Source organism: Salmo salar, chromosome 18, assembly GCF_965601325.2.
Source record: "Salmo salar chromosome 18, fSalSal1, whole genome shotgun sequence".
NCBI classification, from domain to species: domain Eukaryota; kingdom Metazoa; phylum Chordata; class Actinopteri; order Salmoniformes; family Salmonidae; genus Salmo; species Salmo salar.
Window position 1 is genome coordinate 84,507,751 of NC_138308.1, and position 19,670 is coordinate 84,527,420.

General features: G+C 44.0%; 1 protein-coding gene across 2 annotated transcripts; it reads right to left on the bottom strand.

Annotated features, from left to right (window-relative positions):
• Positions 1–19,272, bottom strand: LOC106577830 (uncharacterized). Of its 2 annotated transcripts, none has more exons than XM_045700499.2 (5): positions 19,141–19,272; positions 13,648–13,772; positions 11,766–13,244; positions 5,555–5,621; positions 1–5,465 (listed from the first exon to the last, which is right to left on the bottom strand). In XM_045700499.2, the coding sequence occupies exons 2-5, from the start codon at positions 13,729–13,731 to the stop codon at positions 4,252–4,254; spliced, it is 2,844 nt and encodes a 947-aa protein (XP_045556455.2). In that variant the 5' UTR covers positions 13,732–13,772; positions 19,141–19,272; the 3' UTR covers positions 1–4,251. The 2 variants fall into 2 exon arrangements, with proteins under 2 accessions (XP_045556455.2, XP_045556453.2); XM_045700497.2 differs by lacking the exon at positions 19,141–19,272 and adding an exon at positions 18,229–18,524.
• Between the last annotated feature and the right edge of the window lie 398 nt (positions 19,273–19,670).

Genomic DNA, 19,670 nt, shown 5'->3' on the forward strand with positions numbered 1-19,670 from the left:
TATTTGATAAATATGGTTTATTATGTGGTAAATTACAGTAATTTTATGTATTAATTGGGTCAGTCTTCAAGTCTGGTAATTCGATAAATACAATTATGATGTTAGTGTTGATCTTTGTATGTATTAAAATTCTGTCTTTTTTAACAATGTTTTTTTCTGTAAGTAATAATTCATGTGTATTGATCGTTATGTTGGTTGTTAGTTTGTTGATTTGGTAAATCAAATAACTAACACATGCATTACATAATTATTGTGTGTATGTTATACCAATAAAATCTCACTTAACCTTACTTTCTTCATTTTAAAAAATGGATCAACATCCTAATGACACATTTGACATATTACACGTTTTCCATTTTTATAAATAGGAATGTTAAGAAAATGTTTTTTTTTCTTTTTCAAATCCTTACTTGTAATATTTAAAAAAAAAATTACAACACCAATGACTAAACAACCCTAAGTTATTTTCCTCCGTACTCTTAGATGACATACACTGAGTCTACAAAACATTAAGAACACCTGCTCTTTCTGTGACATAGACTGCCTGGGTGAATCTAGGTGAAAGCTATGATCCCTTATTGATGACACTTGTTAAATCCATTTCCATCAGTGTAGATGAAGGGGAGGAGACAGGTTAAATAAGTATCTTTAAGCCTTGAGGCAATTGAGACATGGATTGTGTATGTGTTCCATTTTGCGAGTGAATGGGCAAGACAAAAAATTGAAGTGCCTTTGAACTGGGTATTGTAGTAGGTGCCAGACACACTGGTTTGTGTCAAGAACTGCAGCGCTGCTCGGTTTTTCACGCTCAGCAGTTTCCCGTGAATGGTCCTGTCACGTCCTGACCAGTATAAGGGGTTATTTGTTATTGTAGTTTGGTCAGGGCGTGGCAGGGGTGTGTTTGTTTTGTGTTGTCGGGGGTTTTTGGGTATTGTTCTATGTTTTGTATTTCTATGTTCTTTCTATGTTGTGTATTTCTTTGTGTTGGCCTGGTATGGCTCTTTATCAGGAACAGCTGTACATCGTTGTTGCTGATTGGGAGCCATACTTAGGTAGCCCTTTTTCCACCTGTCTTTTGTGGGAAGTTGTTTTTGCACTGCTATGGTTAGCCTGCAGAACTGTTTAGATGTCGTTCGTTTTTTTCGTTTTCTTGTTTTGTGTAGTGTTCTAAATAAAGTAAATATGAGCATTAAGTACCCGCTGCATTTTGGTCTACTCACTACGACGGCCGTGACAGGTCCACCACCCAAAGGACATCTAGTCAACTTGACACAACTGTGGGAAGCTTTGGAGTCAATATGGGCCGGCCTTCCTGTGGAATGCTTTCGACACCTTGTAGAGTCCATGCCCCGACGAATTGAGGGATGCAACTCAGTATTAGGAAGGTGTGCCTAATGTTTGATATACTCAGTGTATATGTACCATAATAGTATAAGCATAGGTCATACTACAATGTAACTACAATGATTAAATGTCACTATTTTTACATATTGTAATGAGACTATGTTGCTTAGATATACCACTCACTGTTAAATCAAATCAATCAAATCAAATTTATTTTTATATAGCCCTTCGTACATCAGCTGATATTCTCAAAGTGCTGTACAGAAACCCAGCCTAAAACCCCAAACAGCAAGCAAAGCATGTGAAAGAAGCACGGTGGCTAGGAAAAACTCCCTAGGAAAAACTCCCTAGAAAGGCCAAAAACCTAGGAAGAAACCTAGAGAGGAACCAGGCTATGAGGGGTGGCCAGTCCTCTTCTGGCTGTGCAGGGTGGATATTAAAACAGAACATGGTCAAAATGTTAAAATGTTAAAATGTTCATAAATGACCAGCATGGTCAAATAATAATAATCATAGTAGTTGTCGAGGGTGCAACAAGCACGTCCGGTGAACAGGTCAGGGTTCCATAGCCGCAGGCAGAACAGTTGAAACTGGAGCAGCAGCACGGCCAGGTGGACTGGGGACAGCAAGGAGTCATCATACCAGGTAGTCCTGAGGCATGGTCCTAGGGCTCAGGTCCTCCGAGAGAAAGACAGAAAGAGAGAAAGAGAGAATTAGAGAGAGCATATTTAAATACACACAGGACACCGGATAAGACAAGAGAAATACTCCAGATGTAACAGACTGACCCTAGCCCCCCGACACATAAACTACTGCAGCATAAATACTGGAGGCTGAGACAGGAGGGATCAGAAGACACTGTGGCCCCATCCGATGATACCCCCGGACAGGGCCAAACAGGCAGGATATAACCCCACCCACTTTGCCAAAGCACAGCCCCCACACCACTAGAGGGATGTCTCCAACCACCAACTTACCGTCCTAAGACAAGGCCGAGTATAGCCCACAACGATCTCCGCCATGGCACAACCCAAGGGGGGGGGGGGGGGGGGCGCCAACCCAGACAGGAAGACCACGTCAGTGACTCAACCCACTCAAGTGACGCACCCCTCCCATGGACGGCATGGAAGAACACCAGTAGGCCAGTGACTCAGCCTCTGTAAAAGGGTTAGAGGCAGAGAATCCCAGTGGAAAGAGGGGAACCGGCAAGGCAGAGACAGCAAGGGCGGTTCGTTGCTCCAGCCTTTCCGTTCACCTTCACACTCCTGGGCCAGACTATACTTAATCATAGGACCTACTGAAGAGATAAGTCTTCAGTAAAGACTTAAAGGTTGAGACTGAGTCTGCGTCTCTCACATTGGTAGGCAGACCATTCCATAAAAATGGAGCTCTATAGGAGAAAGCCCTACCTCCAGCCGTTTGCTTAGAAATTCTAGGGACAATTAGGAGGCCTGCGTCTTGTGACCGTAGCGTACGTGTAGGTATGTACGGCAGGACCAAATCGGAAAGATAGGTAGGAGCAAGCCCATGTAATGCTTTGTAGGTTAGCAGTAAAACCTTGAAATCAGCCCTTGCCTTAACAGGAAGCCAGTGTAGGGAGGCTAACACTGGAGTAATATGATCAAATTTTTTGGTTCTAGTCAGGATTCTAGCAGCCGTATTTAGCACTAACTGAAGTTTATTTAGTGCTTTATCCGGGTAGCCGGAAAGTAGAGCATTGCAGTAGTCCAGCCTAGAAGTAACAAAAGCATGGATTAATTTTTCTGCGTCATTTTTGGACAGAAAATTTCTGATTTTTGCAATGTTACGTAGATGGAAAAAAGCTGTCCTTGAAACAGTCTTGATATGTTCTTCAAAAGAGAGATCAGGGTCCAGAGTAACGCCGAGGTCCTTCACAGTTTTATTTGAGACGACTGTACAACCATCCAGATTAATTGTCAGATTCAACAGAAGATCTCTTTGTTTCTTGGGACCTAGAACAAGCATGTTACCCAGTTTGTCATAAGCAAGTTTTTTTCCCCCCCTTTATCATTTTCAAAACTCAAAATTAAAGATATAGAGTACATTTGCCTTTTGCAGGTTTAAAGATACATACATTGGAATTCTTTACAGAAGCTCGAGCACATTCAGTGCATTACATAGTTTCAGTTCAAACAATCAGCACATCTCATTTAAAATGCTATGCATGTTCTGGAGAAAAGACAATGCTGCCAATTCTAATAAATGTTAAGAACATTACTCTCTGTGTCCAATGATTGCTTTGTTGTAATAATCATCAATGAAGTCAACAAGTAAAAAACCCATGTTGCTTGATGCAGGTTGACATTTATTGGTATGAATCTTGGCTTCGAAGCAGTGCTGAGGGGTCTCCGCTAGATGGGCCAGCCGCAAAATTAAAACTGGCTATATTGTAATAAATTTAAGGTTAAGGTTAAACTTAGGGTTAGGTGTAAAATCCGATTGTATGACTTTGTGCCTCATACAAATAAAAAATGATCAAATTCAAATACATTTTCTGTTGACACTGAAATCACTCCATGTGTATGTGGTTAAGGGTATAGTTAATATTAGAATCCGATTTGATGACTGTGGCTGTGCCAGCAAGTGACAAACCTGCAAATCTGCCTTCAGTACATGAGTCATCCCAATAAATGGTAACCTGCTCCCTCAACCGCATGTGTGAACCATAAGCCTATGGATGGTCATGGTCCAGAACCCAATGCAGTTTAATACCAGACAAAAGTTTGAACACACCTATGTATAACCCTGAATGTACAACCCAGTAATCTGCTTTTTACAAAACAGAAAGAAAAAGAAATGGGACAAAGAGCTATTCAACAGTGGAATATAACTGACTGATGTCTACATAGTTAGTCAGATGTTGAAACACACTTTGCCATCACTCTTTCAATTATTCCACGTATGATTCTTATGCATGAATCCAGTAGTATCTGATCTGTTACTGTAACCTTTCAAAAGGTGTCCTGCTTGGTCATAAAGACCCTTAGCTTCATGGTAGACAGCATTGGCTGCTTTCCCTGCTGCCTCCTGTACTGTCTCTGCCTCCTCTGCTGCACTAGCTCCTACTATCCCTCCTCTTATTGCTCCTGCTGTAGCAGCGGTCCCAGCAACAACTCCTGCAGCTATGCCTACTACCCCTGCACCTATGCCTATCTCTGAACCCACTCCAATAAGCGCCGCTGTCTCTCCTGCAATGACTGGTCCTTCTGCATTCGCCATGACTGTTGGCACTGTTTTCATTGAAGCTGCCATCCGACGTTCGACTAAATTAATCAGTGGTTTTGTAGCGAGTGTGAGTGGGATCCCTGTCACCAGTGCCACCCCAAGAAAAGCTCCTACCACAACACCTGTCGTAATCCCTGACAGTTTGATCAGGAGTTTCTTCCACACTCTTTCTTTAGCCTGCTTTCTCATCTCTTCCTGTGTCATCTTTCCCTTTGACTCCTTCCTAAGACTCTCTATCTCTGCTTGTATTAATCTCTCTGCCTCTTGGAGCATTTCGTTGGTGTAGAACCCTCCTCCGTTATCTCTCACCATCTTCTCTATGGTGTTGAGTAACTCTGCTACTTGGTACTGATTCCTGTACTGACCCTGCTGATTGGTGTTCCAGTATTTGTTGTCGATCACGTGACAGCGGCCTCCACATTTCTCCACAAGCTTGTTCAGTTCATCATTCTGTTGGACAAACTTCTCAATGGTCAAACCATTGAGCTGGTCACCATGAGTGAAGAGGACTGTGGCATATTTGAAGGCCTCTGGTGAAAAATACGTCTCGATTTTCGCTACGGCTTCGTTCTCGTGGACTGTGTACCGTTCCACTTTCAGTACAATGAGAAAGGCATGTGGCCCCGGAGCACACTCTGTTATACATTTGACTATTTTAGGTTTCAGCTCCTCTTCAGGGATGTCAGTGTCAAAGAATCCAGGTGTGTCAATCAGGGTGATGTTTCTCCCTTTGATGTTCTTGGTCTGAGCTTCACATGTCTGTGTTGCGGAGATGGAGGAACTGTCTGAGAGGAACACATCATCTTGTCCGAAGATTGTGTTTCCAGCACTGCTTTTACCTCCTCCGGTTTTCCCCAGCAGCACAATCCTGATGTCTATAGGGAGGGTTCATAATTATAACTTCAAATGGATCAATCACATAGTAATAATGTATTTGATTTAAAGGTGAAGTGTTGTAACTCACCTTGCACTGGTCGAGCGCCCAATTCGAACCCTCTGAGATGTAAAGCATTCTGGGCAGTCTGAAAAGCCTGTAGATTAGAACAAACAATACAACTGCAATGAAGGACTGTAATTGATATTATTAAACAAATCTGTAATTATGCATGTATTACACAGTATTATATAACGGCTTCAGAGAATCTGCAATGTGATTGCCTGAAACATACTGAAGTAGTGTTGTCACTATACCAACATTTTACAAATGATTGTCACGTCCTGACCAGTAGAGGGTTAGTTGGGTCAGGACGTGGCAGAAGGGAGTGTGTATTTTTTATTGTTTCATTGATTTTGGCCGTGTGACTTCCAATCAAGCACAGCTGTAGAGGGTTGTGGTTGATTGGGAGTCACACATAAGTTGCCTACGTTTCCTTTGTGTTTCGTGGGTAATTGTTCTTGTCATTGTGGTAGTACCTGACAGGACTGTGGTGGCTGTCAGTTTGTTGTTTTTGTGAAATGCATAGTGTTCGTAAATTAAATATGACGAACCCTAACTCCGCCGCATTTTGGTCCACTCATTCCATAGACAGCCGTTACAGAATTACCCACCAAACCCGGACCAAGCGGCGGAAGAGGAAGGAGCAGCAGGAGTATAGCGTTATGGACCAATGGACTTGGGAACAGATCCTGGACGGAGAGGGACCATGGACTCAGGCTGGGGAATATCGCCTCCCCCAGTGGGAGATTGAAGCGGCGAGAGCGGAGAGGCGCTATTACGAGGAGAGAGAGCGCAACGAGCGCGAGAGGCAGCCCCAAGAATTTTTTTGGGGGGGGCACACGGGACAGTCGGTGGAGCTGAGGTCGGAACCAGAGCCAGTCGGGATGAATTTGGAGGTGAGCGAGGGATATGAGACAGAGACTGTGACGGGATTAATGGGGAAATTAGGAGAGAGAGAGATGAGAGAGCTGCTAGTATGGTGCATTAAGTACGGCATTCGCCCTAATGAGCGTGTCGTGGGAATGATGTCACCTGAGGCAGCTCTCCATACTCGTCCTGAGGTGCGTGCTGGTTGTCTGGTAAAGACTGTGCCTGCGCCCAGAAACAGGCCTCCTGTATGTCTTCCCAGCCCTGCACGTCCTGTGCCTACGCCCAGAACCAAGCCTCCTGCATGTCTTCCTATCCTGGTCAAGCCTGTGTCTCCTCCACGGACCAGTACTCCAATGGGTCTCCCTATCCTGGTCAAGCCCGTGTCTCCTCCACGGACCAGTCCTCCAGTGGGTCTCCCTATCTTGGTCAAGCCCGTTCCTCCTCCACGGACCAGTCCTCCAGTGGGTCTCCCTATCCTGGTCAAGCCCGTGTCTCCTCCGCAGACCACTCCTCCAGTGGGTCTCTCCACCCTGGTCTCTCCTGTGCCACCTCCTCAAACCAGGCCTCCAGCGGGTCTTCCCAGACTGGTGAGTCCAGGGCCTGCGCCCAGAGCCAGGGCTCCGTTATGTCTCTCCAGCCTGGTGAATCCTGAGCCGGAACTGCCACAGTCACCAGAGCTGCCCGCCAGTCAACAGTCACCAGAGCTGCCCGCCAGTCAACAGTCGTCAGAGCTGCCCGCCAGTCAACAGTCGTCAGAGCTGCCCGCCAGTCAACAGTCGTCAGAGCTGCCCGCCAGTCAACAGTCGTCAGAGCTGCCCGCCAGTCAACAGTCGTCAGAGCTGCCCGCCAGTCAACAGTCGTCAGAGCTGCCCGCCAGTAAACAGTCGTCAGACTGCCCTGAACTGCCGGAGTGGCCAGACTGCCCTGAACTGCCGGAGTGGCCAGACTGCCCTGAACTGCCGGAGTGGCCAGACTGCCCTGAACTGCCGGAGTGGCCAGACTGCCCTGAACTGCCCGAGTGGCCAGACTTCCCTGAACTGCCGGAATGGCCAGACTGCCCGGAGCTGCCGGAGTGGCCAGACTGCCCGGAGCTGCCAGAGGTGCCCGCCTGCCAGGATCTGCCAGGGTGCCCTGCCTGTCCTCCGGCCCAGCCCGAGTGGCCCTCCTGCCCTCCGGTACAGCCCGAGGGGCCCTCCTGCCCTCCGGCCCAGCCCGAGGGGCCCTCCTGCTCTCCGGCCCAGCCCGAGGGGCCCTCCTGCCCTCCGGCACAGCCCGAGGGGCCCTCCTGCCCTCCGGCCCAGCCCGAGGGGCCCTCCTGCTCTCCGGCCCAGCCCGAGGGGCCCTCCTGCTCTCCGGCCCAGCCCGAGGGGCCCTCCTGCCCTCCGGCCCAGCCCGAGGGGCCCTCCTGCCCTCCGGCCCAGCCCGAGGGGCCCTCCTGCCCTCCGGCCCAGCCCGAGGGGCCCTCCTGCCCTCCGGCCCAGCCCGAGGGGCCCTCCTGCCCTCCGGCCCAGCCCGAGGGGCCCTCCGGCCCAGCCCGAAGGGCCCTCCTGCCCTCCGGCCCAGCCCGAGTGGCCCTCCAGTCCTCCGGCCCAGCCCGAGTGGTCTGTCTGCCAGGGTCAGCCCGAGTGGCCCGTCTGCCCGGCGCAGCTATCGGCGCCACCAAAGTGGGCGACGCCGAAGGTGGAGCGAGGTCCACGTCCTGCACCTGAGCCACCTCCAGGATAGGTGGGTTGGGGAGGGAGGGTGTAGCACAGTGCCGTCGGTGACGGCAGCCACCCTCCCTTCCCTCCCTTATTGTTTAGGTGTTCCTTTTTGTTGGGGATTTTCTTGTGTCTTGTCTTTTTTTTAGGTGCATCCCGGGTCTGCACCTTGGGGGGGGGGGGGGGTACTGTCACGTCCTGACCAGTAGAGGGTGTAGTTGGGTCAGGACGTGGCAGAAGGGAGTGTGTATTTTTTATTGTTTCATTGATTTTGGCCGTGTGACTTCCAATCAAGCACAGCTGTAGAGGGTTGTGGTTGATTGGGAGTCACACATAAGTTGCCTACGTTTCCTTTGTGTTTCGTGGGTAATTGTTCTTGTCATTGTGGTAGTACCTGACAGGACTGTGGTGGCTGTCAGTTTGTTGTTTTTGTGAAATGCATAGTGTTCGTAAATTAAATATGACGAACCCTAACTCCGCCGCATTTTGGTCCACTTCTTCCATAGACAGCCGTTACAATGATACGATACCAGGCCAAGTATCAGTGGCCTAGGATTCTGTTCACCCAGTCCCTCGGACACTTGTTCACATTTTCTAAACGTTCTCCAAAAACCTGTCACTGAAATTCACACTCTACTCAATTCAACCCATTAAATGTAACTTCACACTGTTCAGTGTATAATAGAATACTGCATAGAATGGCAGATTTGCTCACATTTGCCGAGGCCTAGCTGTGATTTGACTGGAGGAATGGCAGGAACATGCACATGCATAATGATCTGTCATTATGTCAGTAAGGGGAAAACACTGCATGAAACCTTCTTTACTCTTCAGTTTACACAGACACACACACACTTTCCCACCCTTCCTTACACTCTCTCGGTCTACCTCACTCTCAGAAACACACACATCATTCTCTCTCTCTCTCTCTCCCACACATACACACACAGCTCCCAACTTCTACAAAGTTATGCAACAAACAGAATAACAGGTTGTTTGCTGGCTAGTTAACATGACTGAACAACGTTGTTTGTTATCAAACCAATAATTAGCGACCTGGGATTAGTTTAAAATGGCCCACAACATGTTTTTTTTTTCAAATTATATAAAATCCTTGTGAAATCCGATAGAAAGAAAAAAGTAATTTCTGGTAATATGGGTCATATTTTCGTTAACCGCTTAGGCTAGAGACAAGCCATTTTATTTGCTGTAAAGCTGCAATCATGCCTGTTGCGAAGTGGTGCTCCATTTTCCCTCTCTGCCACTCGGAGGCTGCATGACAGTGAAGTTGCAAAGTCTACTCAGACTGGTCTCTGCTATTGGTTATAATAGGCAATGCAATTATACAATGTAACAACCATGCTCGCTTTGCACGCTGCTCCAATGTAATAAGTGTACAAATCTAACAACAGAAGACTCACCTGGGTCTTGATCCCCGCTCGCGGTCACGGCTAGGTTATCCTGTTGGGGCTACAGGTTAGCAATGAACCCCGAGTCGGGATTGCTAACAAGGCTGGAAATTCAAAACATCAAAAATCTAATAATTTCAATTTCTCAAACAATCAACTATTTTACACAATTTAAAAGATAAACATCTCCTTAATCTAACCACATTGTTCGATTTTCAAAGAGGCTTTACGGCAAAAGCATAAAGTTAGATTATGTTAGGACAGTACATAGCCACAAAAGTACAAACATCCATTTTCAATTCAAGGTCAGGCGTCACCAAAAGCAGAACCAGCTAGAATTATGTACTAACCTTTGTCAATCTCCATCAGATGACACTCCTAGGACATTATGTTATACAATACATGCATTTTTTGTTCCATCAAGTTCATATTTATATCCAAAAACAGCATTTTACAGTAGCGTGAAATTCAGATTTTTTTCTTCTCTGAAATGCTTCCGGTGAACATAACAAAATTACTTTTCGAAAACATTGGTAAATTATAATATTGTCATTCAAAGAATAATATATTATCATCTCGTAATTGCTACCGAATGGCCAGATCTCAAAATAACTTTACTGGGAAATCACATTTTGCAATAAACTGGGTGCTATGCTAAGAACAATAAGCTATGCTATACAGTTAGCATCATCTAAAATCGATAATAACATTGTAAATATCCCCTTACCTTTGATTATCTCCATCAGAAGGCAGGCATCCCAGGTCCGGAACAAATGTGGTTTCTTTTGACAAAGTTCATAATTTATGTCCAAATAACACCAAGTACTTAGCGTTCATTATGCTCCCACAAAACGTGGTGGGGGGAGTGTAAAATCACGCCGAAAAGCTAAAAAAACCTAGTAAATAATCTATTTACGTTCGTTCAAACATATCAAATGTTGTTTAGCATTAATCTTTTGGTCCATTTTTAACGTTAAACATCAGTAATATTTTCACACAACCTATCCTATGTCTAGATAAACAATGATGACAAACTCACGCTTCTCAGATTTATGCGCAGGCGCAAAAAAATGAAGTGATGACATGTCAACTTCCTTGGATTCTAATTTGCTCTCTGTTTATCATAGACGCTTCAAACAACTTTATAAAGATCGTTGACATCTAGTGGAAGCCGTAGGTGTTGCGAAATGAATCCTTTCTCACTATGGTATCTATAAAACAATGACACTAAATAGTACAGTCACAAAATTCAAATTTCTTTTTATCTGTTTTTCACAGGTTTTTGCCTGCAATATGAGTTTTGTTATACTTACAGACACCATTCAAACTGTTTTAGAAAATTCAGAGTGTTTTCTATCCGAATGTGTTAATAATATGCATATCCTAGCTTCTGAGTTGGTGTAGGAGGCAGTTAAAAATGGGCACATATTTTTTTCAAAATGTCTCAATACTGCCCCCGAGCCCCAACAGGTTATATATTTTTTAAACTGACGGAGGAATAGACGCGCAAGAAGTGTGGACAGAGAGAAGAAGGTGAGTGAGGGCTGGTAGGGGATGCTGAGAGAAGCAGGTGAGTGAGCACTGGTAGGGGATGCTGAGAGAAGCAGGTGAGTGAGGGCTGGTAGGGGATGAGGCTGGCTGATTACAGCTAACACACTGATATGCGCATGAAAGTGAAATGGATATAATTGGACCAGCACATATAAGAGACTAGTGGCTGTTGCTTCAATTCAACTGAATGTATAAACAAAACAAACTTTATAAACATTTTATACAGGCGCCAGCTGGTTCTTTAGATCGGTAGGGCTGAAAAAGTCAGTAGTATCGTATGAAACAGCACGAAGTTCTACAAAAACATTGGAATCATAAGAATCATGACAGAGGGAGACTGACAGACAGAGAAGGGGAGAGAGAGAGACAGAGAGGGGGAGAAAGAGAGACAGAGAGGGGGAGAGAGAGAGAGAGAGAGAGAGAGAGAGAGAGAGAGAGAGAGAGAGAGAGAGAGAGGGGGACGGACGGACGGACGGACGGACAGACGGAGAGGGGGAGAGAGAGAGACAGAGACAGAGAGGGGGAGAGAGAGGGAGAGAGAGAGAGACAGAGAGGGGGAAAGAAAGAGATAAAGAAAGAAAGGGGTAAGAGAAAACGGAAGAGAAAGTGTAAAAGAGAAAGGGAACATTGAGTCAGTATGAAGTCAACCTAATTCACAGAATGTTGTTGAATCAAGGCTGTGGCCATGTCAGTGTGTCTCTCTCTTACCTCCTGCTTCTCTATGGTTCCCTGGATGATCTCCACCTGGACACAGACCTCTGGAGCGGCTGTTCCCCTGGCGGAGGCAGCAGTGGTATCTCTCTGAGGAGCATCTGTAGTGGTGGTGGTGGTGCTGGACTCTAACTCCCACCTAGAAAACTCCATCTTACCCTGTAACAGCCTATCACAGGCCTCCTGCATGGCTCTCACTGCCTCTCCACTCACATCAATCAGAGTGACCTTGGTAAGGATGCGCTGTTCCCTCCCAAAGTCCCTCACTGCAGAGACTATGGCCTCAGAACACACCTTCAGAGGAACGCCAAATATCCCCGAGCTGATGCAGGGCATGGCCAGGGTCTGAAGTTCGAGGGTCTCTGCCAGATCCAGGGCTGCCTTTACTGTCTTCTCCAGCAGAGGGCGCTCATTTCCACTGACGCTGCCACCTACTGGTCCTACCGCGTGCAGCAGCATCTTACAAGGCAGATTCCCTCCTGTGGTCTCTACCACTGTACCTGTGGGTACTCTCCCTATCTGCCTAATCAGATCCCTGCTGGCCCGCTGTACCTCAGGCCCCCCCGCCCGGCTCAGAGCTGCAGCCACGCCCCCAGCATGATCCAGATCCTCATTGGCTGCATTCACCAGTGCGTCTGCCCGTTCCTTAGTGATGTCACCCTGACAAACAACTACCTGCAGCCCCCCCTGGAGGTGATAGCTGGTGGCTGTGACGGTCTCCTTACGTCTTGGTCCGGCGCCTGCTTCACCGACTACGCCACCATGGTTCTGTTGAGGACGTCCCACAACGCTTACACTGGACTGGTCTCTCAGAAAGGCCCTGATCTCCTCCCTCAGCTCCTGAACCTGCTTCAGGTGGCCCAGCAGCTGCAATCTAAACTCAGGACCATACTTGGCTACCACCCTGCGTCTGCTCTGGTTCATCTCCTTCACCTTTTTCTCAAGTTTGGACTTCAGTTCAGCCTGGAGGGCAGCACAGTTGGGCAAGTTGATCGTCTCCTCCCCAAACTCCCCCAGCAGATCCTTCTCAGCCTGGTCCAGTTTCCCAGAGGAGAGGGAGAACAGACGGAGCTCTGTGTCCCCCAGCTCTACCTCCACATGGAGTCCCAACCCCAGCAGACTGCTCAGGTTCCCAGGCCTCCCATACTCCTCCCTCAGGAAGGACAGAAGGTGGAGGGACACCTCAGGCACCACCTTCTCCAGCACCAGAGAGATTTTATCTGTAACCAACTGTCTGGCTGTCCGGACTTCACTTGCTGAACCCTCCAGCACCAGCTGAGCTGAGTCACCGCGTGTCACCTTCACCCCTGGAACAACCTCACCTAGATCCTTCTCTATCACTTTCCCTAGAAGACGGAGCTTGGCCTCTCCCAGACGACAGATGGTGTTGATCTTCTGCTTCCCTAAGCTCAGACAATGAAGTACATGTTCTTGACCACAAGGTGGTAATGTTTCCACTTGGAGCAAGTGGTGAATCTAGAGTTGAAAAACAATTGCAGGGTATTTGCAGGGTAATTCTACTGTAATACTGATTACAGTACTTTATTATTTTTCTACTTAAATAGGTTAATGGATTTATTATTGCATCCAGCTGCTTTCTGGGAAATCTGATGTTTTTCCATTTTAGTGACTGGGGTGGTATTTTTCATTTTACTTTAACATGATTTTATTTAGTTAAAATGACTTTTTCCTCAATATTACAAAACCACACATTTATAACTCACAAAGTGGCAAACATTCAAGTGTGGGCTAACAGTGCAAACTCAACAACAGTGCATTGACATCGGTGTATTTTGACCTCTTGTTGTGGTAGATAAACATCATATCTAACAGGATGTGGGACTCAGGGTATAGGTGTGTCTGTATAGTCTGGCCTCACCTCCTGACTGCTGACTGGGGAGGTTGTTGTGGGTGGAGACTCCAGGCTGCCTCTCAGAGTGAGGGAGAGAGGTCCTCCAGGCATCTCCAACACATGATGAGCTTTCTGAAGTACCCTCTCCTGGACTGGAAGAGTTACACAGTCAAAATGAGTTGTTGTTGTTTTTGTTGTTATTGTAATGTAGTAGTAGTAGTAGTAGTAGTAGTAGTAGTAGTAGTAGTAGTAGTAGTAGTAGTAGTAGTAGTAGTAGTTGTAATAACAACAATAATAATAACAATAATAATAATGATATGCTTTACTGTATTTATTCATCATTTTGCATTTAGTCCATATCTTGAAGATTTAGAGGCATAGGAGATAGGCACCTGAGAAATGGCGATAATGGAGCAGCTGCATCCCCACTTTAAAAAATAGGGGGGCAAACATATGTTTTGCACCCCCACTATCTTAACAGAAATGTATTATGATCCATTGGGTAATTTGTCCTTTTCAATGAATAGTCATGTTTTGAGCTAGTCTGTATTAAACGATATACAGTACCAGTCAAAGGTTTGGACACCTACTCATTCAAGGGTTTTTCTTTATTTTTGACTATTTTCTACATTGTAGAATAATAGTGAAGACATCAAAACTATGAAATAACACATATGGAACATTTTAGATTTTAGATTCTTCAAAGCAGCCACACTTTGCCTTGATGACAGCCTTGCACACACAGGCTTAGGAGATCTTATTTATTTTTCATCAGCTAACGTCACTTTTGTGAATCTTTAAGCATTTATGAAAATAAAAAAAGCTAATAAAGCACAATAAAGGCTTCATAAATATTATCTCATACTATAGAACAAAACTTATAAGGTATCTTAAGCCTGTGTTAACCTCAGACCTTATTTCAACATTCTTTGCCCATTTATTTTCCAAGTAGGAATGGCTGAAAGAACCAGAGGTAACTCATTTCCGGGTTTTGGGATTACAATCTGTTGAGGTCTATGAGTAGCTATCAAGTAGATAATGAGAAATAATTAGTAGGCTTAACTTTAATATACAGTGCATTTGGAAAGTATTCAGACCCTTTGACTTTTCCCACATTTTGCCACGTTACAGCCTTATTCTAAAATGGATTAAAAAAAAAAGAATAATCCTCATCAATCTACACACAGTAACCCATAATGTCAAAAGTAAAAGCAGGTTTTTTAGAAATTTTAGCTAATCTATTACAAATTAAAAACAGAAATACCTTATTTATATAAGTATTCAGACCCTTTGTCATGAGACTCAAAATTGAGCTCAGGTACATTAATTTCCATTGAAACTGGCTCTAACCAGAATAGAAAGAGGAGTGGGAGGCCCCTGTGTACAACTGAGCAAGAGGACAAGTACATTAGAGTGTCTAGTTTGAGAAACAGACGCCTCAGAAGTCCTCAACTTGCAGCTTCATTAAGATGGGCAACATAACACAGACACTGGACAGGGGAACTCTGCCTAGAAGGCCAGCATCCTGGAGTCACCTCTTCACGGTTGACGTTGAGACTGGTGTTTTGCAGGTACTATTTAATGAAGGTGCCAGTTGAGGACTTGTGAGGCATCTGTTTCTCAAACTAGACACTCTAATGTACTTGTCCTCTTGCAGTGTGTGTGTGTGTGTGTGTGTGTGTGTGTGTGTGTGTGTGTGTGTGTGTGTGTGTGTGTGTGTGTGTGTGCGTGCGTGCGTGTGTGTGTGTGTGTTCACGCAGGCTACCTGCTGTTTGTGTCTGTTATTGAAAGTGTGTTGATATTACTTGAAAATGTATTGGCTGGAACAGATTATGATGATGACTTAGCGTAAAATAATTATTTTCAAGATTACTGGTTCCATGACCCTCTCCCAGGAAACGGTCAGCTCGAAAAGGAGCAAACAAAAAGAAAGAAAACATCAGAGGACCACTAGCGGTTCTGGGGGGGGGGGGGGGGGGGGGGCAGTGCCCCTGTGACAACAACTTTGGACTCCCTTGTGGAGTATGAAATAGTTTTTACATAACTAATTTTTGCTATCGTTCTTTTTTTACATATGTTATTAGACAGTGGCAACGCATATCTCAGGTCCACAATATCAGATGACAGATTAAGCAATTTAGGTGAATTAAGTATTGAGTCAAGGAGGGCAAAGGCCTTGAGTCTAGATGAATTTGCTGATCTTTTTGCAAAAAACCCCACAAAAACCGGAGAATACAGTTGATGTGACCTGATACTGAATATGTAATGCAAATGAAAATTATAATGGAAATGCAAATCAATTGTTGAATGATTATGAACATGGTCTTTTGCCTGCTAATGCCTGCAATGCAGTGAAGAAAACAATATGACAACAATACCGTCTAATGTAACTGGCCCCTCTAACAGTACAACCTGCCCCAGCTTGGCCCCCCGAGTTTAAATGGTCTAGAACCGCCACTGCAGAGGACATCTTCATTATTTCCTTGATAGTGTCACGTCCTGACCAGTAGAGGGAGTATTTGTTACTGTAGTTTGGTCAGGACGTGGCAGAGGGTATTTGTTTTATGTGGTCCAGGGGTTGTGTGTATTGTAGAGGGGTGTTTTATTTATGTGTTCCAGGGTTTTGGGTGTATGTTCTGGTAATTGGTATTCTAGGGTTTTCTGGTTTGTGTATTTCTTTGTTGTCTGTGTGGCTCTCGATCAGGAACAGCTGTACTTCGTTGTTCCTGATTGAGAGTCATATATAAGGAGCTTGTTTTGTGGGTAGTTGTCTTTAGCACTGCTGTTGTTATTATAGCCTGTTACACTGTCTTCTGTCGTTTTTTGGTGTTCACTTTATTTAATAAATAATCAAGATGAGCATCCACATTCCTGCTGCGTTTTGGTCTTCTCTACCCAACGACAACCATGGCAGATAGTCAGCAAATCTGCAGAGAAAACCTTTTAAAGTTCCTAATACTTTTTGTTAGATGAATATAACATTGTTTTAATGTTATTGCTGGGGCTTCAACAGCATAAAAACGTTAATGGGGTATTTAAGAAATAATTAGCAGTAGGCTGTATCAATATAAATACAGGAACTGCCTTTCACCACATATTAAAAAAATGTTTTAAAAAATATATTTTCTGCATTCAGAATTTCTATGGATAACTGACTGCAGTGATACAGTTCTATAAGGATCATGGTGTGGCCCCAAGGAAGAAGTGTGGTCGTTGTTTCGCCAGCAAACGGGTGAACTTCCTACGAGGACATTCAGCGAATTGTCCACTATGTCAACAACTCCGCTGATCTCCACACGATGTCGTTCCCAGGACTCTGGATTTAAGAGGGCAGACTGACATATGAGACCAAGGTCCCCTGTGTGGTTAACAACAAAACTTTGATGCATGATCATGTTTTTTTTCCTAAATCTTGATAATTACATTTGTCTCAAATTATTCCATCTTAGATGTTTTGCATATGCCATTGTGCAATGATTTTGTCCAATAAACAAACTGTAATCATGTTGTCTGATATTGATATATTTATCTTTCATCACTGTTTCAGATCAATGTAGTGCTGGCAACAGCATCTCCTGCAAAATCTGGACGCAGCTGCTCCCAAATATCGTAATTGGAAAACCAATGACCGACCACTACTGGTACTGCCAGCAAAACAACAACGCCATCTACAGCAACTCCACCTCTTCCTGACCATGTAAAATCTGTGAAGCTGCGATAAAAATAAAATAAAAATATTGGGCAAAACGATATTGTTCGTCAAATGTTCGATTTCATTTACTCATTGGCATGGGTTATTTTGGCCACATTCTTAAGTTTGGCCCGTCAATTGATGACTGTGGGTGGGATTGTCAGGGGAGAAGCAGGGTATTTGTTAGTTACAGAATTGGTAGGGTTTCACACCTGACAACTAACCACTATGGGTGGGGTTTTAGGGGAATGGAGTAGAATAGTAATCTAGTCATTAAAACAATTTTTTAAATGTTATATATTGTGGAAAAACCTAAGAAAAATAGTTGTGTGTTCTGTTCATAAATATGGATTCCCCCTGTGAATAAACAGTATAGAATTGTAATAAATGGTTTTTAAAACGCTAAAACAATTTGCACCCCCACATTCAGACAAAGTCAGGCGCCTACGGCATAAACTAGGGGAGTTGTGATAAAATCAATAAAGTCCTATACATCTATAAAGTTATTAAAAGTTATTAAAACAACATGTCTCTTCATTTTTAGATTGATAAAGTACTGTAGAATTAATCAATACAGTCTAATGAAATGCCTAAGCAATGCATCGTGCATGTCTGTCTGCATGTGTGTAACCTGTCTATGTGAAAGTGAAACTGAAGACTATACCATATTTATTTGTTGCATATGTCTGACAAACATTCTGATTTAACAAATCCTCCTAGAAAGTTTAAATATTATTGTTTTATGCAAGTGTAGGGCTATTAAAATAATACATATTAAACAAATAGGCCATAGAATAAAACATGTATTTATGAAATGCAATTGTGAACCGGCTTTCACTTATCAACCAACTTTCGAGTAAGTTATATGGTAAAAAAGGCACTCAATATCCGATCACTTCACCGAAACATTTGCATACCTTTCTGGTCAATAAACGCGATCTTGTAAACGTTGTCACCAACTGATTGTACTGGTCCACAATCTGCGCCACCGGATTTACGGCGAATTTCAAAGTACTTTTTAATCTTCTCTTTCTGTGATGTGTCCAGAGTCTGGCACTCGAAGAAAACAGGGTATTCCATATTATAAAGTAGCCTGACTATTACTTGTCGTTTAGAAAGAGCAAGTCAGTCGACCAAGGAGAATAACGATATAAAAAAATAGGGGAGCGTTGTCATAAGTATTTTATTGCTTTGGGCGGGTTGTGTTTTTCTTTACTGGACACAAGGGTGGTTTTCGTCAGTGGTGTTTTTGGCTGGTTTACATGCAGTCTAACTTTCTATCCTGCCCTCTATCCATATCTGCAAAAGGCTAATTGTCATGTGTTATATAGACCAGAAAGGTGTGACATTTTATAGGCAAAGTGATCGGATATTGAATGCCTTTTCTTTTTACCATATATCCTACTCGGTTCATATGTGGAAGTTGGTTCATAAGTGAAAGTCAGCTCATAATTGAAAGTTGCTTTTTCAATATATGTTTTAATTCTATGGCCTATTTGATTAATATTTATTATACACTTGGATGATACAATAATATTTCAACTTTCTAAGAGGATTGTTAAATCAGAATGTATGTCAGACATATGCAACACATAAATATGGTATAGGCTTAAGTTTCACTTTCACATAGTATGCAGACGGTTATGAACGAATGCATTCCTTAGGCTTTTCATTATATTAATTCATTCTACAGTACTTTGTCAATCTAAAAATTATGAAACGTTGTTTTATGATAGGCTAACTAGCAATCATACCACACATAAAAGCATTCAAAGCTGCATCCATTTTTATATGAATAGGCGGAAAGGGGGCTACCTAAATGAACTCACCCCATGCGGTATAAATGTGCGCAACCGCGACATTCAAACTAGGCTGCAAAGAAAACTAATGGGACTGTAGCGACTGTGTTGACTTTAAACTATGGGGTGTGAACTACATTTCTATTCAAGCGTTGATCGACATGGTAATGGCTCTATAGTATTGGAGACAAGTTGAGAACTGACCCTCCGTTACATCGTGACGTGTCATGCCGTAACGTACAGCACGCATAAAGCAACTATTTCTGTCTTACAATCTCTCTCCACCAGGTGTAGCACTTCTCTCACCGTTTAAAAACAAGAAGGGGACAGTGACGGGGGTAAGGGGGGATACCTAGTCATTTTTTGCATCATCACTGCAAGCGATCATGACTCTCAAAAGCCGCTGTTTACTTCTGAAGATCACTTTAGCACCGCCCTAAAAACCCGATTCCAATTCAACACAAACCTTCAAATAGGTTTGTAATGACACATTATATAAACTCTTTATAGTGTTTTATTTACCTTTTAGAGGCAATAAGGTGGTAAGTTGGAAGTTGCCC